Here is a 27,668-nt window from a genome sequence, read left to right on the forward strand (position 1 = left end):
GTGCATTTTTCAACGTTTTTTCTCTGTCCCATTCTATCAATAATACTATGAATAGTCCCTCTAGGCTTACCAACAATGCTTGTGATTTCAGAAAGTGACTTACACTGGTTATGCAGATGAATTATAATTCTTCGTTCCTCTTCTGTAGTTTCACGAGCCTTATGCCCCATACTGCCGTACTTCCAAACTCCGCGATAATGTTGTGAACTTGAATACACTCCACGGGAATGTAGAACAAATTAGAGTGCCTTTATAGGCCTGTCATTCGTTTCTGTACACGGAGAGTGAGGTATTCCTGTAAGAGTTGTGGTACTGTATGAATACTTTTTGCACATGAATTTTCAGACTTTTCCATTTTTGTCCCTATAAAGAGAGGTCAAAATAGCATTTGTTGTTTATACTTCCCCCAAGTCTTCCTTCCCGGAACACCTTTTTTCTAATTGCCCAGTGAGTTGGATCTACATATCATGGAAGCGGGACAAAATCACATTTTTTTACAAAAATATTGCCTGTATGAATACTTTTTACACTCACTGTATTTGTGAAGAAAGTCTGATGCAGATATGGGCGGTAAGTCCTGTAGCTGAAAAATATTATCATTGCTTCTTTTGGTTTTCTGTGATTTCAGCCTTTTCTTAAAACAGTTTTCTATGCTAAAGCATAAATAGCATAAAATGGCCGTCATTGCCTCGTGATACACGCAATTTTAGGAAACAGTTCTATTTTTCTTTTTGAGTGTGGTTCTGTCATCAGCACGCCATTTGAAGAATCAGATTTTTTTTTTAAAAAAAAGCTTAGTATAGGGAACGATTTTATACCTAAGCAGCGCTTTACTTTTTTAACGTCACCTAACCTAACTCGCATTTAATGTAAAAGGGACAAACTACTTCGTGAAAATTCGATGGGATTGCTGCAAAATCAATTGACCTGTTTTCTAAATTATGTAATATTTTCAAGTGTCTCGAACAATACTCCTTTGAACGTGTAAATTTGAGGTATTGATTGATCTTCTTCAAGCTTTCTTGAATCGTCTACATGCAGCATTACATTGCAAATATTGTTCCTTACATTATCATAATCAATTCCTGGAATAAACTTTGTGCAATCTATTTTACACCATTTGTTCTGAAAACACTTCAATAGGGGAACGTGCCGTCCAGATGCAAACGAAACACAACACTTATGAAATACATATTTTAAAACCAATTCATAAATATGATATCTACAAGGAAGGTATAGAAGATTATTTTGGAGCTTCTGCTCTAGCAGAATGCAAGCACCGTTGACATGACCCATATAGCAGAGAGTCGTGTCACAACAAACTGCCTGCACGAACTTTACTAAGTTCCATTCTTAAAGTGAACAAACTATAGTAGAAACAGTATGTTCTCATAATGATGACAAAATGGGAACACCAATTAGCCCCTCATGACCATCTCCTGTAATAATTCTTGATAACTTGTCGACAGTCTCTCTGCCAGTCAAAGTCGGCAGTAGTTTTCCATCCCAGTGCACAACCAACGTACTTGATGCACTCAGGAATTGTTTTTTGTTGTACTGTGTTAACTTCGCTACGGATTTGCTCTCAGAATCGATAAATGAAAGACCTATTTATTACTAGTTCCTCTACATTACAGCCTAATGCTTCTGCCGTCGCTGTCAGAATATGTATCGCTGCTCTATCAGTGAACTTGTATCGATCAAGAGCAGCAACCAGTCTTTGAGTAATAAAATTAGTTTTTTCCTTGTTACATCTCTTGAAGGGTCCGGCACACATGCATCCATTTTTACATTTTCTAGAACATTCTCAACTGGGCTATCCTCTTCATTACTTGAACTGCTTGCCTTCATTTCTTTTGATGTATAAAGTTCAAGCAAATCATTTTCAGAAGTGCATTTTCTTTTGCGTTCCTCTTTCTTTTGAATCCGTGCATATCCCTTTCGTTCTTTTCGTGCCAAACTCATGTCTACTGTTAGTAGTGCAAGAATTATTACCTGCGAAAAAGACTAAAGCTATCTTTAAAATAGTGCCAGATTTGTGCTTCTTATGAAACGCTACCTCAAAACAATATGTCACATGATCCTCTTTCTGTTTAAACATTTTGACCTGAATCCAAGATGGCGGACTTCAAGATGGCCTCTATGACAATACTTTACAAAATTAGGTATGTTTCTTCATCTAGTTAAATTATCCAAGTTATCTTTTCATTCCGTTACGCCATTTCTAAACTACAACAGTTTATTCCAGATTTTTCCCATATACTACGTATGTATTGTAATCGGATTAAAAACTTTAGGCCGCTTAAGGCACCATTTAATATTATTCAATGAAGCTAATTTTTCTCCTGGCTTAATTTAGTCCCATATGGAACCATTTTAGGGGGTTCGTCCATAGAAATTCCGAAATCAAAAATTAAGGACCACCCTAATATATATATACAGGACAGTTTATAAATCATCGAAAATGGTCGATAAGAGAGCACTTTAGCAACAGTAAAAAGTGACTGACACGGAACATATTACTATTTTTTCTTAATTTAAACCATCGAAACAGGTAATTGATGATAGTAATATTTCAATAGAGAAGTGTGTAAATAATAAAAATATGGTATGTTTTTACCTGAGATGCGTTTGTATGTGAAATAAATTCATGAAAGTCGAATTTTGTACGTATTTGCCCATAAAGTAAGTGATGACGGATGGACAATTTCTAAAATTTACAGAATAAATTAGTAATAATGTTGTAGACCTAATAAACCAGTATGTGAATAATCGAAGTACGTTGTGTTGTTACGTCCGACACGGATTGTACGTAGAGAAAAGGAAATCGAAATGTAACATGTTGCACACATTCTCCTTCATGTAGCCATTGAACACGGTTTATAAAGTGAAGGAAGGTGATTCAGAATATACGAAGGTGAAGAGTGAAGAAGTGAAGCCATTGAAGTGTTGGTGAAGTTCTTACAAATCGTCAGCATGAAAGAGTGGCGAAATGTGGAAAATAGTAAAAGGTAAGTTTCTTTAAGATTTGTAAGTGATAGTGTAAATGAAGGGAACAATCGCGTACCTTTGCATCGTGAAAACAATGGTTTTCCGCATTTAGGCGTATACCTACCATCGCTGACGCGCCTGCTCTCTCAAGACGCACCCTCTGCCCTGACTCGTGTTTTTCGTTGCTACCTAGCACAGGTTGGGGTTTTTGCACAAGACATTTTAAAGTGAATCTGCACCGGAGAATGCAAATGCATACATCAAGAATGATTGCTGAAGGTACAAAAAGTGAATGCAGATAGAAGGAAGTATATATTTCATGAATTTGTGTATGGATTCGTATAATCAATTTGCATGCAATTATATACCATTACCTTTCATCTGGAATACTTGATGGTTCAGTTTTTTCGACACGACTACTCTTCACTGAGTGCGTGGGGCAACTTCTACATCTCAATTTACAGGTATCCAATGTTACTTATTTTACTTTCAAGTCCAGTAAAGAACAACAACGTTATATAGGGTTTCCAACTTTTTAAAATGAAAATACCGGACAAACTCCTGGACTACGTATACTCTGAAGATTATGAAATCATCGATCGTCAAAATTCTAAACAACCTGAAACTGATTACTTCAGATAAAATTGAGCGATTCGGAGTTTGAATTTAATAACTTTAATTACTTTTGAAACATTTATTAAACTTATTTATTCCAGTTTTGATTCAGTCGGCACATGTAATTTTTGTAGTCCATCATCAATAATACATCGTATTTAAAACAGAACAACAAATATGATTGGCAATATAAGTATGACATTCACAAAATATACTTGAAAAATAAGTCTTACCAGCTTCCCTGAGGCTGGTAATGTCTCATAATTCCTACATACTTTTGCTGGATCTGGATGCATTATTTAATTGGAAGATGTACCTGGGGATGAACCAGTGCTAGCTGCACTCTTGAAAATATACTTTTGTTGCCCTTTAGCATTTCTGATAAATTCAGTAAATTCCGCGCACGACAGGTCGATATCAAAGCGAATTATAAGCTCTGCTTTAACCATGTTCATCGACAAACGATTCCTTTCGTCACTCCAAAATAATATGAATAGAACAGAGAATAGGACTAGTAAGAGGAAAAATTGTCGGACATTTAACGTCGTTTTGAGGTCGTACCGGACGCCGGACAAGGTGGCCAAAAACCCGACCTCTCTGGTAAAATACCGGACGGTTGGCAACCCTAATGTAAAATGCACATAAAATAGGTGAAGCCTACTCTGCAATAAGCTTGCATGCAATGCGAAATGCAGTAATAGTTCAGATCGGTCCAGACCGATAACAGTAGAGCAAAGGTGAGCAAAACAGGAGATAATGCAGACAGATAGGCCTGAGTGCACTGATCATGTGTCTGTATGACAATGTAGGAGAGACTTTTGTCTAGCACATGAATCTCTTGAGAAAAACAAACGATGGAGCAGACAAATTTTTGGGGAGCTATATTTTTCTAAAAGATTGCAGAGCTATATTAGATGTTGCTTGACCTATATTAAAATACATGACTGAGGACAGGCGTAGATCCGTTTCCGGAGAACGATCATCCCACTTGCCCCCTCTGGTATCATCCCTGAATGAAAAGTTATATAAAATAAAATATTTCATTTTACTTCCCTTTTTTTCTTTAATGTTTGTTTTTAAACAACTTTTCTTCGTCTCGCGTTTCAAGATATAAGGGCTTATGCAGAGTCGTTCTGAAGTGTGATTAGTGCCATACTAAAGAGTTCGACTAACATATGTTTTCTGCAGTAGTCAGGCCTTTCGTATGACGCTAATCATAAGTCAAAAGGACTCTGCATAAAGCCCATAGTGTTTATATTAATCTTGGGAAAATGAAGAAATCCATGGAAAAACTTCTCAACCGGAGCCGGGTCATAGTGGAACAAAAGTTCAAAAAAAAGATTATTTTTTTTCTGGCTAATTAGCTATCAATGTGTGTTGGTCACGCCTGGAGCCATTAGAACTCGAGTTTCAGATAGCTATGATAATAGCAAAATCGTGGGGAGTCATTGCAGTAAGTACTAAAAAGTGCAGAAAATTTCTAAAATATTTAGTAAATTTTGATGTAAAAAGTGTTACTTTTTATCATTTCCTCGAATTGAACATCAGTTGGAATGTTGTAATCAGATCAACGTATATCAGAAAAAAGATTTTTTTTTTTCAACTTTAAAATAAGAAAAAAAAAAAAAAAAGAACTGAAAAATTGCGGAGTTGATGAGTTACAGGATTTGTCTCGTTCGTTCCAACGTTAAATATCACCTCGAAGTGTGCATAAAGAGTCTCTACCATGATTAGCTGCACTAACTTACACAGTGTGGACCCAGAGCCCGAAAAATCCTTCAAACACGAGCTAGCCAGTTCCTGATCTTGCTATGTAAATGATTGAGAGAAGCTAGGGATGCATACCTGTGCATCATTTTTCTAGAGGATGCGGTAACACTGGATCAGTTGAAAATGACGATGAATACATTGCTTTTGTTCCATAATGTATTTCGTCACCCTATTTTTTTCCGAAAATATGCTTTTTATCGATGCAGAAACAGTAATTTCAACTTAGCACCAAGAGGTAGGTGTGTTTGATTTATTATCTACATCAATATGTGATTTAATTGTTGTAAAAATCATTGGCTTAACATACAGGTATTTATGACTTTCTTTTAAACAGAAGTTTTTTTTTTTTTTACACAAAATCACAAAAGAAACATTCATAAAATTAAAAAAAAAGTTGCTTTTGTAGTACAATCTCCTTGAATGATAAATATGTTTGCCATATTACCCGATTTTCAGGTCCTATATTCGTCCCCCGCTTAATTATCTCTTAATCACGAAAAACCATCCGCTTTTTTGGATTTGAGAAAAATCTAAAACGACTTTGTTGATAAAGTGTTGTTATATTCAACGTAAACCGCTACATGTCTGTGTCAATCTCAATCGTGATTGAGTTAAATTTGGACTCGCGCTCAGGCTCAGGCTCTGGCTGTGTGCTATTTGCCCTGTGCGCGAGCGCAGAGCTGTTTGCTAATAAGAGATTTGCTCTAATGCACAGTGGTTTTCTTTGTGTAGTTCATGAGTTTTTAATGTAATGTACAGGAGAGTCTATACGTACGTATGAATGTTCGTTCGTGGATGTTGTAACAAACATACTTGACTTCATGACTTCATATAAATCATTTTGAGTTTCTTATAGAGAAAACCGTATGAACAATATCTACCGTATGACGCTTAAAAAAAAAAAAAAAAAAAAAAAAAAAAAAAAAAAAAAAAACCTTACAGATATTTTACTGTAATACTTATTTAATGCTAACTTTACAATTCGAGACTCGCATTTGTTGAACTTAATAACATTAAAGGCAAAAACTAAATTAGTATTACTGTAGTTTCGATAGAAAAGCACATTGGAAGTGTCCCTTAAAGAAATCACTAAGAAAAATGGTCCGAAGGTTCCCAGGTCAGTATTTGTAATACATAAGTTCAGATCAGTAATTACGGTTCAGAATCCCCCAGCTTTTCTAATTTTAAAATATGGCAACCCTAGTGATGAATGGGGAATTTAGGTCTGAATATAATACAAATAATATACGGAAGTGAAACGTGATAACCCACAAATGTGTGTTCAACATTTTACGAACACTTACTCTTTTACGAAGATTTTTTGTCTTTTGATTTAAACTTTTTTAAAAAAAAAAAAACAGCTGGTTTAAACCAAGGTTTTAACCAGCCAACCCTGCCAGCAACCAACGGACAAATACCAGTTCTCTGTTGTCCCTCCTACTACTTGCTTCGGAGCATCAGGATAACCTAACCCCAAAGAATCGGGATTCTTGGCTATTCCTTTCTCCTGGATTAGCATGCTTTGGGTCTCTGTAGAGATCCTATCCCACGGTCAAGGACTACCTAATTTCTAACCTAATAATTTAGAGGAAAACAACATTGTAGTATTTTCTGTAAATATTGTTATATAGTGAATTTTTATAAGAGCCGGTAGTGGGAGTCGATTCCGGACACTCATTTAATTTACCTTGCTCTACCTACAACCTATATGGGACAGTTTTACAATATACATCTTATTTTAACCATCGCAACACCCACTCTTTTTCTTTCTTTATAGGGGGAATATCTAAAAACGCTTTTAATTATTTTAAGTAATAAGTCAAAATACCAAATTTCATGTGTTTAACCTTAAAGGATTTCTAGGTATGGTCATCCGTTATAACAATTATAACCCCATCTTTTTTTTTTTTTTTTTTTTTCTAAGGAAAATATTTTGAAAAAATGTGAAACACGAGTCTTATTATTTTAAATGGAAAGCTCATATACCAAATTGCATGTCTCTATCCTTCAGAAATTCGTAAGTATGGGCATTTTATAATAATACTTTCCAACCTCATTCCCTCTCTTCTCTATCGAATTTCCAAAAATCTTTCCTTAATGGCGTTACGTTACAAATCCTATACACTGTCAAAGTTTCTAGCTTAAGCTGTTTGGCCTGGGCGTTGATCAGTCAGTCAGGACTTCGTATAAGTAAAAGTTATACAATGAGAGATACATATTGTATGTAACAAAATGCAATATACAATGTGAAAACAACATATGCATTAAATATGAATATTGGTTTGTCATTCTCACAGTACGTTTTAAAGTTTGTTACTTTGGCATAGTAATTAGCTACGAAAGGGTAAGCCACATTCTTTATTCTTTTATTATTATTATTATTATTATTATTTCTTCCACCTGAGACGGTAGGTCCAGATAAGATCGTCAGTTCCACGAAATACTCAAAACATCCGTGCTATTTCACTCCCCTTAACAGTGAAACGTCATATTTGGAAACAGCTGTTAATGTGTGTGTTGACCAGGAAGCAGTGGAACGAAAAAAGAAATAACATGTTACTTTATTCTTCAACACTTCGCAACACGAATCCGATCGTTATTTGTTGTCAATTCCTTGCTATAGCCCAAAAGGTATAACGTCGTTGGCTTCCCGCGTTTGGACCTGCTCGTCACTGGGGGTGTGGTAAGAGGGTGGCCAATCATCACCAACCATCTACTGCACTCAGAGAGCCACGAGTAGCCAAGCTGGCCACTCCCCATAAACGTCACTACAACTTTTCGCGGGAAGATAACGACGTTATACCTTCCGTACTATAACCTCCAGAAAGGTAAGTACCTTTCTCATACTGTCTTTTGATTTAACTTATGTAATTTCTAGAAAACGAATCTAGAGATAAAAATAAATTATTGTGGTTTCATTTTTCATTTGAATTTTTAGAAACTTCAAAAATGTATGTAGAATTAATTATCCTTTTGCTAGCTGGGAACTTTGCACCACGGCCCTCGTATTTGCTCGTCCCTCTAATATTCCTAACATATCTATAATCTTAAGGGAATTCGAGATATGGCTATCTTTTCATAACAATCGCAACCTCCATCTTTATTTCTACCCTTCTAATGGAAATATTAAAAATTGCTGAAACACGACTTTAATACGTCACGTCAATGCCTCATGACAACTTCAAAAACTTTTGTAAATCCTTCCTTATAAGCAATTCTGTATATAGTATCTCTGAATTTGAAAAAATCTGTTATCAAGAGTTGAAAGCAAGAACAATGATACATAGATAAAACTTGCCTGATAGTGTGATAAAACTTGTAAATATATATATATATATATATATATATATATATATATATATGTTATATTTTTTGACAATGTCTATTGCAACAAATGTTGTTTAATGACGATAAAGCATATCTTATCTTATCTTAATTAGCATGTCTCTACTCTTAAGCAATTTCGAGCTATGGCCATCTTATTTTGGGAATTACAACCCCAGCCTTCTTACTTCCGGAAATTTTCTTCCCTTCTAAGGGAAACATTTAAAACCGCTGAAATATATCTAGTTATTTTAAATTAAAATCTTAAATAGCAACATTCATGCCTCTAACCTTAAGGGATTTCGAGATATGGCCATGTTATTATTTTGAGAATTTTAACCTCATTTTTTTTCCCTTCCCGCCTATTTTGTTCCTTTGTAGGGAAAATACCAAACTTCTGATTTTCCCGGTCTTCCCAAGTTCCTTTTCCGGTTTTCTGGGCTTGTCGCCACTTTGTTTAAATAAGTTTGATCAAGGTGTCAAAGAGAAACTTTCTCAAAACTGATAATAATAATAATAATAATAAACTCCACAAGACGGCTTTCTGCAGAAATGAATCGACCAGAAACTGGAAAATCAAATTAACATCACTACTGGATGCATCAAATTCCGTTGTATTTTTATCAGAATTGGAATAAACCGCTTTGGAAACCAAATATTAACATTTGATCTTCATAATTTTTCTTTATCAATTTACGTTACATGCTTGCTTTCTTAAATTTCGCTTTTGACTTCAAACGTTATAGCATAAAACCGTCAACCTATTTACCCCCTGAAAGTTCGAATTCTCTCCAAAGCAAAGAAAAAGTTTGGTCTTACGATATCTTGCTCTTACAAAATATTATTTCTTTGTATGAAGATTGGCTGTATTAAATGAGTTTCAATAAACAAAACAAACAAACAAACAAACAAAAAAAAAAACTGTGTCTTTTAAAAAAAATGCGTGCGCAAAATGTTTTAGATTCAGATGCTTAAAAAAATCACGAACTGATTAACAATGATTGATTTATACATATTTTTATTAAAATGATTATATAACTAGTACACTGGAAGAGAAATTTCTGCGACATCTGCATCTCACTTTTTATGTACCACAGGAAAGTAATGCAAGAATTTAGCTTTGCACCTGTAATCTGTTTTCGATTGGTGCAATAACTATGGTCCTTTGTCATACTATATAGGTTTCGTATGTGACTGGTATGTTTCGCTGTGAATCCATCAGTACTGGAGAAATTTTTCCCATAGAAAAGTAACAGAACAGTGAAACTTGCTGCACATGTGCCCTAAGTTGAAATTTGATCTAAATCAAAAAAATTACAGTCCACACAACTTTCTTTCATGCTACTTTTGTTCGAAAACCTTAGTCTTCAACAAAAATTCGTAGCATATTCTATCAACAGAATTAGACTAGTTTGAGTAGTTTTGGGCAAATTATACGTAAGTATGATAGTTTCTACACGTTAACCCTAGCTCTCTTTATGTCAGCTGTGAGCCGCCCCGTAAATTTCCACGTCTACTCCTGTGTCGGAACGCTCCCTACACCGAAATTTACCACTGTTTGCAATCCGATTTCTTATCTTGGCAGACTTGCTTTTATTCTCCACGTAGTTCTTATGTTTGCACAACTGCTGGCAAATAGTCTGCAATGTAGTTGTAACATTAGCAGTCTTTTCTTCCGCTTGAAAGGAAGCTTAACATATTTCTTTTACGATGGCAGAAAGAAAAATGTCGAAAAGCGATGTGATAGGAGATCTTTTAGATCTATATGATTCTGGAAACAATTTCAGTGGGAAAAGTGATCCAAGATGACTAACCAGTGATATCATAAATGATCTGGAAGTGACTCAAGAAATTATAGAGAGAACACAGAAGACATAAGAAATGGTGGTAATGATGATGCATCGTTAGCAATTAGTGATTTGAGTAGAAGCAACATTTAGTAAATATTCCCGAGACGCCCACATTTTCTTTCACTGTTTCAAAGTCAGGTTTAAAATTAGATGTAAAGAACAGGTAAAAAAATTAGCTAAAGTGGAAAATTTGCTTTTATAGTTCCAATTGCATTTGGAACATTTTATAGTTAGAATTTTCGAAAAATAATAACATAACATATAGGTTGGATAAAAATAGTGGCAGCACTATTATCACATCAGAGAGCTGTGTTTAAGCTCTACAAGAGTTCTGTAGCTGATAAGGAAATGTGAGACAATGAAGTGGTAGGGATGTGTGTTATTCAGTCAAATGCAATAGTGCCGTAGAGGAGAAAAGTGGAAGCGAAATAATAATGCCTTTCGGAAAGACGAAGAAAGTACGTGATCAAAATTGAAGTGGCACGCGGACGTGTTTCACAACAATTCTTTCAGGGATTTCATGACACTCTTTTTGCCAAGATAACGGAGCCGCTTCGTGAGAAGCACTATCACACAAGAAAAGCCATCATTCGTGTCATATGGCAATCCCTGAGGTATATGGATAGATTGGCGTGCTGATAGTGTACGACACCTTCCACACATTTAGTAGAAGGTGATAAGCACAGGAGATGTTTACATTGAAGGAATGTAACAGGTGTTCTATGTATAAAGCAAGGCTATTACATTCTATCCAGGCCTTGTAGTTCTAGATTATTTTTGTGGCACAAAAATAGTGCATAGGGCTAAATATTCCCCATAAATTGTCACATCCTTTTAAAAATTAGTGACTATATATAGTCACTAATTTTTAAAAGGATGCGACAATATAGTCACTAATTTTTAAACGGATGGGACAATACGAGGGGCAATGAAAAAGTTCCCGGAATTTTGTTGTAGCTCATCATTACCCGAACGTGAGTACTCATTTCAGTAGCGTCATTTCAGATTTGGCTTGGGGGGGAAGACCCCTTGGTATAAGTAAAATTTCGCGTTTTTCACTGACTTACTACTATTCTATTGATAAAATCTATATAAATCTCAAACTCAGGGGGGAAATGCCCCTCCCTGCCCCCCCCCCTAAGTGACGCCACTGACTCATTTACTTAATCGCCTTCAAAGGGGGTACCTTCGGAATACACACACTTGCTCCAGCACTGTGAAAAAGAAGATCTTTTGGTATCTTTCGAAGTTCAGCCGTCGTGTTGGTTTTGATCTTTTATATGCTGGCGAAATGTGTACCTTTTAAGTTCATTTTTAAATTTGGGAAGATCCATAAATCTGATGGTGCTAAAGTGTTTTTAAGGCTATCAAAATCTAACGCAAATTATACCAATTTGTACATGAGCTTGATGTTTGCGTGTTCTTCGATCTCTGAAATTGCACCAACTGATCACCACACACTCATTCGTTCAGATACATTACTCGTACACTGCCTGCTATGGTCTGTTCACACGTATCAAATTCATAATTAGGCAACGTAATGACTGTACTGTACAAGACTCATTGTGATTGGGTCACAAATGCCAAAACTTGAACATTCTGGAAACTTTTTGACTGCCCCGCTGTACTTCATAAGACTGCTCGAAAGGAAGTTCTGAGAGAAAGAAAGAAAACACTATTTTCTTTACAAATATTCCTTTTAATTCTATTTATAGCTTCTTTTCGTCAATCAATTTACAATGTCCGTAATTATGGCAAAAACAAAATCCACGGACAGGGGAAATAGATTTCTTGTCGATAAAAGATTTACACTACGTCGCTAGAAATATAAAAATAATACGATGTTCATGGTCTTTTATCAATTCTGTTTGTGTGCACCGAAGACCACAGAGTGATTTCCCTCGTCCACAGATTCTGACTTACCAAATGTCTTATTTACACTGGACACAAGCATTGTACATTGGCACAATATTTTCTACAGAACACAACGATTGAGTTACACGAAATAAAATTGTACCAATTGAACCGTGAAAATAAATAGATGCATTTTGTATGCAGATAAAACAACTTTCTTTCACATAGTGAATAAGATCTACCACCACACAACCCCTATAAGCTCCAAATCTTTGTCCAAATTGGATATAATTCTGGTGCTGTACACTCCTAGTAAAAGAGACACCAAAATTCACAGCTTGTCGAAAAGGGTATCCGTTCCACTGATACCTGAAAAACAAAAAGAAAATGGTATAATGAAATTACCAATTAAGGGAAATTTAATGCTGAAATACTAACATATTAGAAGTGAGCATTACAAACCATTCAATTACATAACCAAGTCACTACCTTTCAAACTAAAACAGAAACACTACACAATTTCATTTCGAAATATAGTGAAGTGAAATTTCTGGTTTTATGTCCTATGGATAAGTCCCTTAGATTAAAGAAGATGGATGATTACGGATTAGATTTCTGGGCTTTCGGCATCAATGGCCTCTATGGCCACGTTAGCCCGTCAGGTATGAGGGATGAAGTCCCTCGGCGACCACACTATCCGAAGAAATGGAAGGAAAGAAGCGGCTTGATACCTGTATACTAGGTACTACTCTGAATTTTGCTTGGTGTGAATAAGGAAAACCTTAATCAGGAAGGCTGGCCTGAAAGAGCTTTAACAATTTTTCGACCGAGTGTTCCCCACCGGGAATCGAACCCGGCAGAAGATGGATGATTAACGAAAGTGATTAATAATGAAAGAGTTGGTGGACTAAGAATGTGAAAGGAAACGGGAGAACCCAGAGAAAACCCAAAGACATGATATCTAGCACAAACTCACTTGGTCTGGGATCGGAACCAGGGACCTCTAGCACCAGAAGTGTGTGCTATACCACTGAGCCACCGTCCCCTCCCAATTTTATTTTTGTAATGCATCATGATCCTAGTACTCCTATTAACAGAAGAAATACAATTTAAATTTCCAATATATAAAAGCACTCAGTATCTTTAACGTGTGACAGAGAACAGCAATTTATTTTTACAAAAGTTGTAAATGGATGGGAGCCTTAGACCTACTTGTGGCACCCGTCTAAACTGCAAATTGGCACACCGAAAATCAAAAAAATGAAATCTTTGAGTTTTACGTCCCACGGTTATGTCGACTAGGCTACAGTATACGGTGATGATGAGAAATGGATGGAATGAATAAAGTGGAAAGAAATGGGGAAACCCCGAGAAAACACCACACACACGGTGTTTGTCCACCACAAAGCCCACTTGGCGCGAGCTGGGATCGAACCAGAGACCCCAAGCACTAGAAGTGAACGCTCTATCACTGAGCCACCGCGGCAACCACACCGAAAATCATTAGTAAAAAGGAGTAAAGCCGCTCTTTCACATATGTTCCTGCAGTAAAAGGTCAACGCCTTACTATGTATATAACAGTGATGGCCAAATGGCGGCCTTCGTGTATGGTTCAGTTGGCCTGTGAATAAAACGGGAAAAGTACTATTTAGGACCTGAAAATATTTTCGATGTGATACAAATAACTTTTCTTGGGATATCAACTAAATGATATGCTCTTTGTACAACGTTTTAAAAACAAACATTGTTCTCGTCTTCAGGGTTAGTATTGGAAGACAAGACAATCTACTCTCTAGATACAGATACTGTACAGATAGACTACAGACTCAGAAATGATTCACAAAGCAGTCATCGTGTTTTTTTTTATTATAATTATTATTTATTTATTTATTTCTTAATTTTCTTTTACAAGAATTAACCTTACAATTTTTGCGAGTGATTTTCTAGTACTTACAAATTACTAGGAATAAAGAACGTTCTTGAGATATTTCTTGTTGCCAAGGAATATATTTTCAAATCGGTTTGACAATGAACTGATTAATCCAAACATCACTTCAAAATCACAGATTGTACAACTGAACAATGTTCCTGTAATTACTAGAAAATTACACACAGAAAATGTAAAAATACTGCTTGGCTTTCCAGTAGTTTGAAGAACATGAAGAAAGTGGGTAGAAGTGTGATAAACAATCAGTGTGTGCCAAGAAGTATTGGTCAATTTTCATTCGAAACTAGTTTACACGGGAATCTCACATTTTCTATCATGTCTGTACATTTATTTAAATAGTTAAAGACCACACCAAATAACTACAAAACGTTATTTTAAAAAATATACAAATAATTTTCACTCAATTAATGTTTGGAACACTTAAAGCATCTGACTTTCTGCCTTCAATTAAACTAGTGGCTCTTTATGCAAATGACACTGGAAGAAGCAGTAAAAGTTTACCATCCCCCCCCCCCCCCCTCCAAAAAAAAGTCACATTCTTACGGTAAAAAGCGTTTTATAACAAAATTGCCTCATTACTACTATAATGTACTTAAACACTTTTAGCCACTTGTGTGAAGGAAAAAAAAAAAAAAAAAACTTTTACAGCTTTACACTAAATATTTTTGTTCAAAGTTGTTATGACTTGGTGCGTTGGAGAAAAAGTGAACTCAACCATAATGGCAGACCGTGGTGTGACGCAATCCTAAACACGACTAGAAATGCAGGCAATAATGCGGTATAAATGGGCATATGGAGCGTCATATCCTGAAATTCACGCTTCGACTCGCATTTATGCGTATTTTCCCCAAGTCCGGTTAGTGCAAATGGTAAGACTATGCTGCAGGCAGTTTACATGTGGCGTGAGTGTGTGACTGACAAGGACTGTGCAGAACAGCTAGCGGCATCCAGTAGCGCGAAGAGCATTGAACGGGTGAGTTAACTTATTCAAACGAACAGAAGTTTGTCGATAATTGTTGGGAAGCTTATCATTAGACATGCACGAGGACATGCAATCATTCATGATGGTCTGCGATACAGAAAAGTTTTGGTGCGGTGGATGCCTTACCAGTTGTCTCTCCTGATCACAACACAACAACGATGGCCATACCTCTACAGAATCTGTTCTGTTACAAGCGGAAGGTCAACAGATGCCTTTTACCAAATTGTCAGAGGAAACGAGTATTTTACCAACTACACTAGAGATGAAATCAGAAATGAAAAAATGAAATCTTTGAGTTTTACGCCCCATGAGAAATGAATGAAATGGTGGAGTGAAGAAAGTGGGAGGAAACGGGAGAACCCCGAGGAAAATCAAACACACGGTGTTTGTCCACCACAAAGTTCACTTGGCGGGGGCCAGGATCGAACCCGGGACCCCAAGCAAGAGAGATGAACGCACTACCACTGAGCCACCGCGGCTCCAAAAGAGATGAAACAAGCATTCATGGGGTGGAAACATTCAGCTCACTAGTTCGCAACAAGTTCTAGACGGTTTCATCGGCGGGTAAAGCGCTCCTCACCACCTTCTGGAACATGAAAAGCGATATTCTTCTGGAGTTACTTGAAGAACAACTGTAAATGCACAGCAATACTGTGAAACTCTTAATGCATCTGAAGGCTGGAATCAAGCATAAACGACCAGGCACGACCACATCAGATGTCATTTTCCTTGACGATAATGCAAGACCTCATACACCCAGATGAACAGTGGAATAAATGCATAACATTGGTTTGCAACACATTGAACATTCCCGTTACAGTTCGAATCGTGCTCTCACTCACTCATCCATTCCTTGCCTTGAAAAAGCCGTTGAACATGTACGTTGTAGGCTCACGTATATTATTTCTTTGGCCCGGTGAGGGCTCATGCAGTTGAGATCCCACATTAAGCTGAAGGTTCACAGTCTCATATAGCCTTGCAGCTAAATGGCATCCTAAAACTCTACAGCCTACCATCAAGCACATTATTTGTGTGTGGTCTAATCCAGTCACAGGTACTTCTGTTAGTTGCTATGCCAGTAGAATACAAGTGTTAGAGAAAATAAAATGCTCTCAACGAATAAAGTTACAAAAGTCGAGTATGTCAAGAAGTGTAACATAGTTAATTACTTCAATCAGATCGAATTTCAATGTAGATGTTTTTGGCCGTAAGCATTCTTAAGCAATGCGATAGAATAAAAAAAGACAACTGCTCATCACGTTGCGAAACTTCGTCATAAGTTACGAGGAAGTGTGTGTTCACAAAACAATTTTTAAAAAGCACTAATGGGCAGAGTATTAAAAAAAAAACGATACATCAAACCAAATATCGGAAGCAAGAACTGAAGCGGAACTAATAAAGTCCCCATAGCGAGGTGATTATTGATTGTCACATTTGGGGTTTAAATTAAAATGAGACAAAATCTCAACTTCGTGGACAAGACGAGAACCAAAAAACCTGCACACCATAATAATTCGGAGCTCCCTCGTGGTTAAGCGGTTAGTGGAGTGGAAGACCCCACAGTTCAATTCCCAGCGGGAGTTCATGTGGTTCGGATTCCATGTTAAGATATAGGTCCACGTCTCATATAGTCTCGCTGCTACAAGGGACGTTAAACTGAAAATAAAATAAAATCAAAACATAGTAATTTACACGCTTACTAAGCTAAGAAAAGTTTACTACGCGCTAAAACTGGTGAAAAACAGATGAGTTCCATTTATCGCGTCCAGTAATTTTATGTATTTTTGCAAAATTTGACCAAATCCTGTCCAAACCCAAACTTTGATGCCCAATAATTCGAGACCCAAAGCATCTCACTTGACCATATCTCAAATGATGGTTGACTTTAATGGGCTTAATGAGTATTCGAATTATCTGCTTTGCAGGATTTTGGTTCTAAACTACGGGTCATTAGAACTTAATAAAAACTAAGTTCAGACCACAACTGTGATGACCTGTAACTCGCAAACCAATGATTTGAATATCATAATATTTTACGTACTTATTCAACTAATAAACGTTTACCGCCATACCAAATTTGGACCAAATTGGAGAGTTCTATCAATCACTCTTTACTGAAGTTACTTAATTTTACTGGGGTGTAAGGGGTGATCCTTTGTGAGTGCCCAAATGCCAACCTCACTTCCTCGTACTGCATCCTTGATATTGCGTTCATTGTAATGCAGAATAATGAGGCTCTGGCGACTGGTAACACCAGGGTAAACATGTTATACTGAGAGGTGGTTGGAATGTTTTGTTTATGGTAGTCCGTGTTTGTGCAATTGTGTTGACATGACGTGGACAAATGGCCTCGGGGCTGACGTCTCCATTAAAAAACTAATACTAATAACGATAAAAACTTAATTTTACTGAGTCCAAACTCAATTCTGATGGCCAATAACCCAGGAACCAAAGATCTACATATCATAATATTTAACGTTAAGCTACCAAGCGCACTAAGATCGTTCAGGCTTACCAACGTTTCGAATTTGGTCAACATCGAATGAGACTGGATTAGTATTGTCGATAGCATGTCATATAAAATAGCCTTTCATTAAGTCCAACCCCGAACTTGACGCCAATAACTCAGAAACCAAAGACCTCCAAATCATAATACTTTGTATGTGTACTAAGCTTGTGAAATTCCATCACCATTCCAATTTTCATCAAGACTTGATGTGCTCCATCAATTGCACTTTATTATTATTATTATTTCACTGAGTTTAAACTCAACTTCGATGGCCAATAACTTGGAAACGAAAGATCTGCACAGTCCGCGCGCCACGAGAAAACTATACAGAGGGGAAACGGAGTAAAGAGTGGCACGAGGGACAATTCTATTTTCACAATCTGGAGGTGAAAAATAGCTTATGCTGGGCATTTCCTTGTAGGACGGATATGGTATCAATGGTTGCCAGCAAGGTGCAGTGAATTTACAGTACACTGACCTTCGAAAATTATTTCAGGGGAGCAGAGAGGCAAATATATTACAACGTTGACTGTAACATCTGTATGTCAGTTGTAAGGCATAAGCCAGCTGGTAGGATTGTTGCGTCAGGAGTGTTTTTTTATTATAGTTTTATTTTCGTTGACGAGCGAATAGACAAAAGGGTGTAGCGCTATCGAGTTTTTTAGTGAGATTTTGCTCCCCTAAAAAATTTTTAAAGACCAGGAATCAACATGTGTAACACCCTTTCCTCGAATATAAAAATACCAGCTAAGGGAGTTTAAAAAAAATCTTGAAGAGTAGCCACTTTTCAAGTGGATTTCCAAGCTGTGTATCAGTGAAAGTGTGGTCAAAATGTATTCAATGGTTCTATGTTAAGTGTAATATTATTTGCTACAGGTATGTTTTTTTTTTTTTCCAAGTTTTAACAATTATTCATAATGTGGCAACCTTGAATCTATTTTTGAGTACAGCGTGTTCATCACACAATGTCTTGTGCCCGAATGAAACGGCCTCCTCCGTGCCTGTGAAATCGATAGCGTAGACACATGTGATACAACTACGTCAGAGTTTTTCTCGTGGCGCGCGAGCAATACATGATATTTCATAATGTGTTCGAATATGTGCGAAGCTCGAAAATGTTCATCATCATGTCCAGTTTGGTCAAGATCAAACTAGATCAGATAAGTTTTATCGCTCGTGATTTAGTGAAATGTCTTCATTTCACTATGTTCAAACTCAGTTCGATCGTCAATAACTCGAAAATCAATCATCTGCATATCATAATATTGCATGTACATACTAAGGCATACAAAACCTACTGCCGTGCAAGTTTGGTCAAGATTGGATTAGTATCGTCGATAGCATGCCATATAAAACATCCTTTAATGAAGTCCCACTCCAAATTTGATGGCCAATAACTCAGGAACTAAAAGCCTGCAAAACCCATTATTTCACGGGTGTACTATGATTATGAAGTACTATAACCATCCCAATTTTGGTCGAAATCCATCAATCGCGTACAGTATATACTATACTTATTATTATTATTTATTTACTAGCGTCAACTACCCGCTTCGCTGTGTTAAAGTAAGAAAAAATAGTGATATATTCCGTTAGTCAGTCACTTTTTACTATTACTAAAGCACTCTCTATCAGTCATTTTCGATCATTTCTATATTTCTCCCCCTACCCAAGTTGCAGGGTTGAATCTGAATTTAAACGGCATTGGTAGTGTGAGTCTTAATCCCAGCGACCCCGAAGAATATGGATTCGACATTAAAATCGGTCATTTTCGATCATTTTTAAATATCTCCCCTTCCCCTAAGTTACACAATTAACGTGAAATGATTAAAAAAAATCCAAGACCCGAACCTCATCTACAGTATATTGAAAATTTGATCCAGATCGGTTGGGTGATTCAAGAGTTGTCACAAGCATAGGGACTTATATATATATATATATATATGAATATAGGTTTATTTTAAGAAAAATCAAATGTGAAGGACGAAAATGAGTTTAAAGTCGTTCGTGTTGCAAATCTGTTCCATAAACAAAACTCAGTGATATAATGTCAATGTGCCGTGTTTTACCTTGCATAGGAATACGCGGAATGACGTTATACTATAACTGCCTTCACGTAAAGGACTACGGGACATTACGTATATCGGGCATACCAAACTGCCGTAGATCTATTGAGGTTGCTGGTCAGAGTATATGGTATTTTTGATCCTGCGCTGCTCGAAATTACATTCGGAATTTCAGGACAGATAAAAGGAAGTCTGTTTGCCTCAAGTGATAGTATTTACTGCAGACAAACTTATTAATTTCGGCGCACTGTGACAAAACTTCACTTGCAGAAACATGAGGACTGCGGATTACAGACATCAAGAAAATCCAGAGCGATAACTACCGACCCAAGCCTAAATAAAATTCTAGTAAATATCTCAAATAGTAATAATTAGTAATAATCCAAAAACGAGATCAAACATGTTACTTGTGCATAGCACTCTTAATCTTTGCATATTCGACAAAAAGAAAGCTATCAATTTCTTTTGAGATTAATACTAATCTGAAGCCCTGCAAATTGTCAACGTAAGTTTTCTTCCATTCTGCAAACATTTTTCATAGTAACAGGGCTCATAGCGGTCTGGTCTCTTGTAGAAAAGTGACTAAAAGCACACGAAAATGTGACCAAAAGCGCATGAAAAAGTGACCAAAATCTCATCATGCCCTTTTTTTCTTTGTCAATTTCTCAATCACCTCTCTGTTGTTTTGTTTAATCTTTTCTTCTTTTAGCTTCCTCCTTTCTTAGATTTTCTAAGTATGCTTTGTAGTTACGGTAAGCAGTCTTAGCAGATGCAAGAAGCTTCTGAGTAAGTAGAACCAGTTCTGGCCCATTTCCGAATTTCTTAATCCCAGACATTATATTCACAACTTAGCATTGAGAGCATTCATCACCTACTCTTAAGAAGAACATACAAGAAGCATAACACAAGACGAACATGATGAACCACACAAACACACACACACAACGTTGAGCGGAGTGTTAATTATTACGAGAGAAAACTAAAAGACTATTATGATAGAAGAAGGAATAGACACAGAAGGGTTCTCAACCCCACCTTGCGAGCTTAAGCATCCACCAACCATCTCCTGTGTTTTAGAAAGAATAAGTGCTGAAGTGAGAATAAAGCTGACTGTTTCACATGTGGCAGCAAGTACTGAAGGTTTCAGAAGAGTAATGTGTAACAAGTTTCTGCCTTTTTCCATTTATTTTTAAATTTTTCTTAGAAAACTGCCAATGCAAAACATAAATCACACGAAAAAGTCACTTTACCTCCCAAAACAGTAATTTTTAGTGACAAATTTGATTAAAAAAAAGTAACTTTTAATTTAAAAAGTGACTCGCTATGAGCCCTGTAGTAATGCCGTTTCGTTTGTGGCTTCTTTTTCTTATACATGTTAATATCTAACTGTGACCTACTTGAGTTTTTATTGTATACTAGAGAGAAGACTAGCCTTTGACTAGCTGGGGGCTCCGCCTCCACCTCCTTCCCCCCTTATTCTGCCGACGGTCTCGCTTATGTTATGTATCAGCCTTTGCATAAGACAGAATTTTCTGCATTTACTCTTTAACATATCCTGAATTTGGCTCAGCTGGGGACTTCGCCCCCTGATCCAAGCATTTACTCAGTCTACGGCCTCGTAGCTCTCAAACCCACAGTTCTACCAAATTTCAAGTTTCTTTTTGTATTTCAACTATCTGAAAGTAAGATACTGTATCATAAGAAAACGCCCATTTAAACAACATGGGAATTTCTTCATTCCCCTTGAGAGCTCTTAAAATCTAAAAATATTCACTTTCGGCAATTTTCCTGTAAGTTTGTTCCAGAAGGCTACAATTATGCAAAATTTCATCATTATAATCCTGCCGGAAGTGTCTTAAATATTTTGGAATGTAGAGAATATCCCATTTAAATAACATGGGAAAGATTTTACAGTTCCCCATAAAACCACTCTAAAATTGGAAATTTTTGTCATTTACTTACGTAACGTTAATGAAAACGTACAAGCATACCGAATTTCAAGTTCTCATTCCAATCCCAAGTACCTAAAATATGAGATTATAAGTCAAGAAAAGTCCATTTAAATAACATGGAGAATTTCTTCATTCTCCCTTTAGTCTCCCTAAAAATATTAACTTTTGGCAATTGTCCAGTGGGTTGGTTTCGGAAAGCTACAATTATGCAAAATTTCAACTTTCCACGTAAACGGAAATAGCCCTTTATGTTATGTCAGTTCATGTAGTTTCATATACGTATAGTTAGGAAATGTGTTTTAATTCTTGATAGGTGTTTTCTTTTCCAAGGCTAAGAAAATGTTGGAATGAAAACTCTGAGGCCGAGTTTATACTGTGTTGAACAGCTGAAGATAGCAGTAACATAGCTGCGAAGCCCGATATGTGCATTCAACTCAGTACATTTTAAACTTCTGTTACCGTCAAGCTGCAGTTTGTTTTCTGTATATGCGAGCTCTTCCTCATCCCTGTCCGTACGGTTAATGAAAAGGAACTTCTCTCCTATAGTTTAGTCCCACAATTATGCACCGACCTTAAAGGAGGTGCTGATAATGAGAATGAATGGAGGGACGGAATGAAGAAAATGGGAGGAAACGGAAGAATACCGAAAAACCCACCTACACGGTGTTTGTCTGCCACAAAGTTTACTTGGTGCTAACTGAGAACGAACCACGGACCCTTCCTTGTACCTGGTCAGCGCTCCACCACTGAACTACCGCGGCCCCGTATCACTTCGAAGTACACCCAGGCTCATATAGCCTTGATGGCTGAAAAGGAACATAAACTTTCAAATCAAGCAATCAAATTTTGCTTCCATCGTTCCCCAAAGTTGTGTACTTGCTTCCAGTAGCAAATAGAAGGATCCGAAGCGGGAATGCAAGGAACTTTAGTAAAATGAATGTATAGCAAAAAGAGAAAACAAAATGAAAAAAGAATATGAAGACTGCCAAACAGTACAATACATGCATCTATAGTGTTATTTCTTTGACTAATTTTGATATGTATAGGTGAAACGTAGACAATAAAATTGCAGGACTACGGAAACTGGTTTCGGAGCTAAGATGATGCAAATTAAACATGACAAACGTTTTTTTTAAACCAGCACAGAAAATGAAATGTTTAGCTTTTACGTGCCACGATTACGCCGGCTAGGCTAAAGGAGACGGTGATGATGATAAATTAATAAAATGGTGGGAGGAAACAGGAGAACAAGAAGAAAACCCACGCACACGGCATTTGTCTACCACAATGCTCACTTGGCGCGAACTGGGATCGAACCAAGAACTCATGCACTAGAGGTGTACGCTCTACAACTGAGCCACCGTGGCTCCTAACCCACCAAACAAGTTAAATGCTTGTAATATCCGTGAAGTATTGCAAATCTGGGTCAGTTTTACCCTAAGACATTACTTCAACCCTGCCTCCAGAAATTAGGGTACAATATGTGGTCGTACTCAACATCTCAAACTCTAACAATAACTTGTAAAGTACATTCAAGCTAAACGTTCTTTTAGAAATTTATCTAGTGGATCACAGTAAGACTTTGAGGTCCGAAATCAGTATGCCTTACAGTACTGTTTTGAAATATTGAAACTCAATAAAGTGAGTAAGACGTGATTCTCCAACGCGTTAGCACTTGCGAGACACAGTAAGGTGGCGGGAATGATGGCTTTTTATTAAGACGAAAGCTATCCAACTTGGTTCAAACGTTTAGCAGAGAGCAACCCACTTGCGATTCTCTCTTTTGACTGGCCTAGTGGCCAACACGTGCGACTTTGGCACACATGGTCCCAGGTTCGATTCCCGTTGAGTGAGCATTAGAAAATTGAAGCGCATTACGGTGGTTCGGATTCTACCTTAAAACTGCAGGTCCACTCTCACAAAGCCTCACTGCTGAAAAGGGAAGCTAAATTTCAGCAAACGAGAAAAAACACCTTGTATTTCTACTAACTGCTAGCTTGTCAGAGGACAACTCGTAGAGTGAAAGTAGCAAAATTTTAACAAGAAAAACTTCAAAATTACCTGAAAATTAAAGAATTCCATTTATTCAACCGTTTCACATTACCATTTTTACGTACTGAAGTGTTAAAACAAAATGACGTCCCCCTTCATCTAATGATAGCTACAGATACGTAAGAAGTATAAGACATAGGTCTGAAGGTAAAAGACAACCACTGGTAATCGAAATCCATTTTCAATAGCAGACAGTGACACACGACCAAACTTCTCTTTTAGTAATTATGTACTCTCCTCTCTACATTCCATCGATAAGCCGCTCGAGGCTTGAGAGGTAAGAGTCTGAATTTAGTGATGACGGTTTCTGATTTTGTTGATCCATTGTATCAGAAGACTTTGATCTGCCATTGAAACAGTATGACAATAGTGACTGTAAATGGGGACAGATAGTGAAGAAAGTTAATTGGAAAAGATTCTGGAAGTGATCTGTTGCATCAAATGACAAAAACTGGTTTTAATAAACATGTTTCGAAGAGTATTTCATTCAGAAGACAGGTGAATGGAGGATTTTATTGCTAAACTGGTAAGTCCGTAAATTAAAAAGCAAGTAAACGTACGAGGGGTGATCAGAAAGTAAGGTTATAAAAGCCTGCAGTGAAACGTATATATATTATTTCATACAACCAATACAGCCAACAAATAGTACACACATTAGGTTATTTTTCGTGAAGATGCAGTCTCGACGTAGTCCCTATATCGGTTGAGGCACTTGTCGCATCATGAGATGAGTTTCAAGATTCCTTCCTGATAAATCCTGTCTTTCCGTATTCAACCACGTTTCCACGAAGTGTTTCACTTCGTCTGAAACGAAGCGACGGCCTCCTATGTGCTCCTTCAAGTGAGATGCCGTAATGTGATCCTCCTGTTATACTGAATCAGCTCCTCCACGCGAGCTGCGTTCAAATCTGTTAATGCCGTGCTGAGTCGACCCCTCTGTTAATGAGTGCTGACGTTTCGTCTACCAGCCGCAAACTTTCGACATCATTCTGTTACATACTGACGAGATAGTACAGTCTCTTCGTAAACCTCTATCAGCTGTTGGTGAATTTCAGCCGCGGTTACATGTTTCGCCCAGAGATCGAATAACTGAGCGGACTTCCTCGCGAGGCCAGTTTTCCAAACGAGTCTCCATTTATGTTTACCTATAAATAGCACCGTAGGTGGCGGCAGACGCACTCTTCACAGTTGCCAACTCCATGTATTAAAATTACCGCACACTTTTCATTCCTCTAGAAGAGACGAAACTCCAGAAATATCGGCCTTGTAACTTTACTTTCTGATCCTCCCTCGTAGGAACAGCAGATAAGTGCCATAAAATTAAATCAGTCTCACAAAATCCATCAAGATCAAAATTTTAGGCAAATATATGCAAGCACAAATTTCCGACGCTTCACAATCCTCTACAACAAAGAAGGAAAATTTTCGTTATTCCGTGAATGAATTCTGCATCAACTTTCACCAAAAACTTTGGCGTAAATGGATTCTTGGAAGTTCTCGCCACCTTTGTGCCATACCTCTAGTTCCTGAACACATGTTTATTAGAACCTTTTTATTCCATCAGTTGTAAGGAATCCCCAAAATTACATTTACTTCTACATCTCATGCATATACGAAGGAGGATCAGAAACTAAGGTTACAAGGCCGATATTTTTGGAGTTTTGTCCGTTATACATGAATGAGGAGTGTGCGGTAATTTTAAAACATGAAGTTGGCAACTATACAGAGTTTCAGCCACTCGCCACCCACGGCGCTAGTTGTAGGTAAACACAAATGGCGACTCGTTTGGAAAACTGGCCTCGCGAAAAAGTCCACTCAGGTGTTCGATTTCTGTGGGCGAAATATGTAACCGCGACTAAAATTCACCGGCAGCTGGTAAAAGTTTAAGGAGAGACTGTAATATCTCGTCAGTATGTCGCAGAATGGTGTCGAAAGTTCGCAGCTAGCAGAGAAAATGCCCCTATACAACCCGGAAGACCACCACGCTGTTGAAGCAGTTTCACTGGGACTTCATCGACTATCCTCCTTACAGCTCGGACCTCGCTTCAAGCGACTTTCACCTGTTCCCGCACTTGAAGGAGCACCTAGGAGGCCGTCGCTTCGCTTCAGACGAAGAGGTAAAGCACTTCGTGACAACGTGCGGAACACGCAAGGAGAGCATTTTTACCAGGAGGAAATACGAAATAATATATACACGTTCCACTGCAGGCTTCGTAACCTTATTTTCTGACCACTTCTCGTATTTTAATGTAGTTTTTATTCCATTCATTTCCACTGCATAATACACATAAAGGAAACTGTTTCATACTCTTCCATGGATGTCCCCACAAAAATTTCCAAATCAAAAGCTAAAAACGATTTATTGTAAGACCTCGACCAAGACTAGAGACTACCATGTAAGCATAGTACTTAAAAGAAGCAGATAAAGCAAGATTAGGACAAAGCTCCCAGACTCGTATTAACCTCGTAAAATATTTGTTTTTCTTTCCGGAACTCCGAACCATGACTTCATAACACCAAAGCCTGCATCAAACACATTCACACAAAACATTTCCAGCATACAAAGCAGTTGTAAGCACAACATTAAACTTACAGAAAAGGTACTTTTTGTTTCAGTAAAACTGAGGAATATTGACTTGTCCCACACACAATCTGATCCCATTACATTACAAAAATACGAAAGCTATTTTGAAGTTCCGTTTCGCCCTAAAACATAAAAAATGTGAACGTAAACGTTTCATTCATACTTCAGCTACGTTTTCTCGTAGTCTGCATACGCATTTCAGGCACTTGTGATGATAAGGTACAGTTTTCGTATACCCACCATTTGGTTAGTTGGAATCTGACGGTACCTACGTCTCCAGTAGTCTGGAAAATTAATCCCTGTTGCCGTGGCAGTAAGACGCCAACTGAAACATCAATTCCATGTGTTCACACACAAGAATGTGGTTGGCAGACAGACTGTTCTAGTCTCATTAGCAAAAAGTTGGTTACTTACCAATAAATCCTTTCGTGGGGAAAATCAAGCACTTTTCACACGTATCGGAACAAGCTAATTCCATCTTCAGTGGTAAAGTAACAACGATAAAAACGGTTGAAAGAAAAAAACGTGTGGGGAAAGGAATATATATCACAGAATAGATGAATATAACGTGAAAGATGCTAAAATACCACGAGCGGAGCACAATACGAAAAAATGAGCTGAGTTGAACGAAACGCGTTGTCTGTGTTACGTCACTATTACCAGATCCAAAATATACATCAAAGGTACGTAAACAGATTCTATCAATGTGGCCAAAATCCAGATTTAAAGCTGGTTTATATTTGTGAATGAAGAAGATTCTTTAATCTCCTGTTGTCTCTCTGATTTTCCCAAACCTATCACATCAACCTGCTTTATATTGTGTGAATGTTGTTTTCAGTGAAGCGCCAATCCTGACATGCTCTCTTCTTGTGACTTTTTTGATTGTCTAATGTGTTCTTTAATTCGGGTATTGTTTCGTTTGACCTATATAAGAGATGTCACATTCGCATTGAGCATGATAAACACCTGACTTATTTAGTGGATCAACAAAATAACTTTTAAATCCGGTAAGATGTTTTTCTAAACTTTTCGGTGGGGGGGGGGGAGATACTGGAAGCAGATATGTTATGCTTTGCAAGAAATACGTTGAATTTTTGTCGATAATTGTGTAAAGTAAGGATTTTAGCATCCTTCACGTTATATTCATCTATTCTGGGTATGTATTCCTTTT

General features: G+C 37.3%; 2 protein-coding genes across 4 annotated transcripts in view; both read right to left on the reverse strand.

Annotated features, from left to right (window-relative positions):
• The window catches only part of LOC145674389 (frequenin-2-like), a 65,158-nt gene extending 61,718 nt beyond the window's left edge, over positions 1–3,440 (reverse strand). The window contains exon 1 of the mRNA XM_081744369.1: positions 3,366–3,440. Coding sequence (XP_081600495.1) covers positions 3,366–3,372 — 7 coding nt within the window. The 5' untranslated portion in view covers positions 3,373–3,440. The remainder of the gene's footprint in view (positions 1–3,365) is intronic.
• An 8,788-nt stretch (positions 3,441–12,228) lies between these two features.
• The window catches only part of LOC145674390 (uncharacterized), a 253,542-nt gene continuing 238,102 nt past the window's right edge, over positions 12,229–27,668 (reverse strand). For all 3 annotated transcript variants that reach the window (XM_081744379.1, XM_081744377.1, XM_081744378.1), the window contains one exon: positions 12,229–12,773. Coding sequence is in view for 1 of the 3 variants with exons in the window: in XM_081744378.1 (XP_081600504.1) it covers positions 12,736–12,773 (38 nt within the window). In the remaining 2 variants the exon portion in view is untranslated. The remainder of the gene's footprint in view (positions 12,774–27,668) is intronic.

The sequence above is a fragment of the Thermobia domestica genome, chromosome 17 (assembly GCF_964235325.1).
Source record: "Thermobia domestica chromosome 17, izTheDome1.hap1.1, whole genome shotgun sequence".
Taxonomy (NCBI): domain Eukaryota; kingdom Metazoa; phylum Arthropoda; class Insecta; order Zygentoma; family Lepismatidae; genus Thermobia; species Thermobia domestica.